Genomic DNA, 2,403 nt, shown 5'->3' on the forward strand with positions numbered 1-2,403 from the left:
CATACATACATACATACATACATACATACATACATACACATACACATGAACTGCAGGAGATTGTCTTGACCATGTCTACATGCCTAAATGCACTGAGTTGCCGCCATGTGATTGGCTGATTAGAAATTAAGTGTTAACGAGCAGTTGGACAGGTGTACCTAATAAAGTGGCCGGTGAGTGTATATATATATATATACACACGGTATACTGTATATAGTCTTCATGTCTATGCTGAAAACCATGAGGAGTGCAGCTCGTCCGCACGGTGGCAGCACCGCCTCGTATCACGCCGCCGCCTGCTGTAACATTTCAACGAAGAAGAAACGGCGGCGGCGGTGTGGTGGCAAGTAGCGACGAAGAAGAAGAATGAGGAGAATGCTAAACGGAAAATAGAAGGGACGCTTTCTGTTTTAGTGAATCTTAAACCAACGCTGTTACCTCTAAATATATCATTTGAATCTATCTGTAATATATTAGCTAAGCTATGACAGAGCCTCAGTCAGCGCTGTTACTCAGGAGACAGCTAGCAGGTAATTATACCTCCTCCTCTCTACTGGGAACACTGGTGAAACCATCGTGTTGGCGCAAAACTGCTTTCTTAAAGCTTCCTGGTAAACCCTCCTGTGACATATAATCTACGTGTTAATACGAGCAGTGGCAGTGTAAAAACAGGCTTCACGTGGAGCAAATAAACCATTTAGTGTTTAAATATAAATATACTGGCAGACCGCTGTCACAGGTACCAGCGACTTAAGCTAGCAATGCTAGCTTTAGCCGAACTGACTCGATGTGTTTACATGTGTTTCAACCGAAATATCACGCAGTATTTTCCACGTTGACACGTCACGTTTACATGTTATTTTCTTAACAAGCTGTTAGTCACTATATACACCCTTTGTTGTGTTAAAGTGAYACAAATTGATTCATTGTTGTCTTCCTGACCACCCTGAACACAACAACCTGACGACAGCCGGAGGCTAGCGTTAGCTTGGAGATGCTAGGCTAACACGCTAACGTAATCTCGCATTACCTGCTGTTTCAGCAGGGTCAGCTGCGACATAAATTTAGCTGCGCTAATAATAGCCACCTTCCAAAAGCAGCAGCGTTCAGCCCGCGTAGTGTAACTTTTAGTTAGTTTGTTAGCACCAACGTGTTTTACTGTCAGTACAGAACGTGCTGATCTTTTCTAATGCCTGCTTTTACACAAGCTAGTGACTGACATGATTTAAATAGTTTTAGTGTGAGCTCTGACTGTCATTTAGTGCCTGTTTGTTCTCTTTTTGCACTTAAATACTGTGCTAAAGCTGCAAGAAGCTACATGTCCTTTTATAAAGATTAATTTAGTTTGTGTTGAGGTTACAAACAGATCATGGTAATATATTGAAACAAGGACGTTTTGCATTAAAACAATGTTTAGCTTCTAGTAAAGCAGCTGTGCGACAGCTGTGGGACCACACAAATCACATAAAGCTGCCTCACAAACAGGCAGACTGGATACTTTTATTGTTTGAATTGTCTACATGTGTGTAAATCCTTTAAAACATTTAATATAAACTGTAATTTGCTTTAAAATCACATTGTAGAATGTCACAATTTAACACAAAATTGTTGCTTTCTTTACTAAATGTAAATTTACAACTTTGGCGAGGAGGTTAAAGTGTTTGGATTATTAAAGAAAACATGTAGTTATATTATCTAGGGATATGAGTAACAGAGTATTCATATATTATATTATATATGATATTTTTTGTGTTGGAGAGTAGTTTTATTTTTGTGTAGGGATCAGAGTGATAGCAGTGCTGCTGGATGGATATCACTATTATTGGACATAGTTTATTTTCATCACAGCTCAGGTTTTCAGCTGAACTTCTCTTTCTTTACTTTTTCTTGTACTATACCTGTGTGTCACGTAGTCCCTCCTTTCTTTTTTCCCTCTCTAATCATAGACATCAGTGCGTTCTGGGCTTACATCGTGTTAGTAACGAGGGCGGGCAGGTACAGTCGTGAACGAGGAGGGTTGAGAGAAGCTCAGGCATGAAATCTGTCTTTGCACGTCACTGAAAAGGTGCACTCTACGTTCAGTGATGGTGAAAATGGGAGTTTGTTGTCTAAAACGTTGTAGTTGCTCCCACAGTGACTCTACACGCCCTGCGTGCACGTTCAGCAGTGCTGCACGGAAAAGTGTTTCACTTTAAACACTTTACTGGCAGCTGTGATGTCCAGAACACACTCAGGCTATTTAAACCAGTACATGCTGGTATTCTGATAATTCAAATAACAAAAATAAAACCCGGTTTTCGGTATGAACCTGTATACCTCCCAGTTTTAACTAGGGCTGTGTATTGGTAAGAATTTGGCGATACGATACATAACATGACAGAGGGGTCACGATACGATATATCC

The 2,403-nt window shown here is 40.4% G+C and overlaps 1 protein-coding gene across 1 annotated transcript in view; it reads left to right on the plus strand.

The window, feature by feature from the left end:
* The first annotated feature begins 271 nt into the window (after window positions 1-271).
* The window catches only part of ube2g1a (ubiquitin-conjugating enzyme E2G 1a (UBC7 homolog, yeast)), a 9,984-nt gene continuing 7,852 nt past the window's right edge, over window positions 272-2,403 (plus strand). The window contains exon 1 of the mRNA XM_014033718.1: window positions 272-530. Coding sequence (XP_013889172.1) covers window positions 485-530 — 46 coding nt within the window. The 5' untranslated portion in view covers window positions 272-484. The remainder of the gene's footprint in view (window positions 531-2,403) is intronic.

The sequence above is a fragment of the Austrofundulus limnaeus genome, unplaced genomic scaffold (genome assembly GCF_001266775.1).
Source record: "Austrofundulus limnaeus strain Quisiro unplaced genomic scaffold, Austrofundulus_limnaeus-1.0 Scaffold1815, whole genome shotgun sequence".
Taxonomy (NCBI): Eukaryota; Metazoa; Chordata; class Actinopteri; order Cyprinodontiformes; family Rivulidae; genus Austrofundulus; species Austrofundulus limnaeus.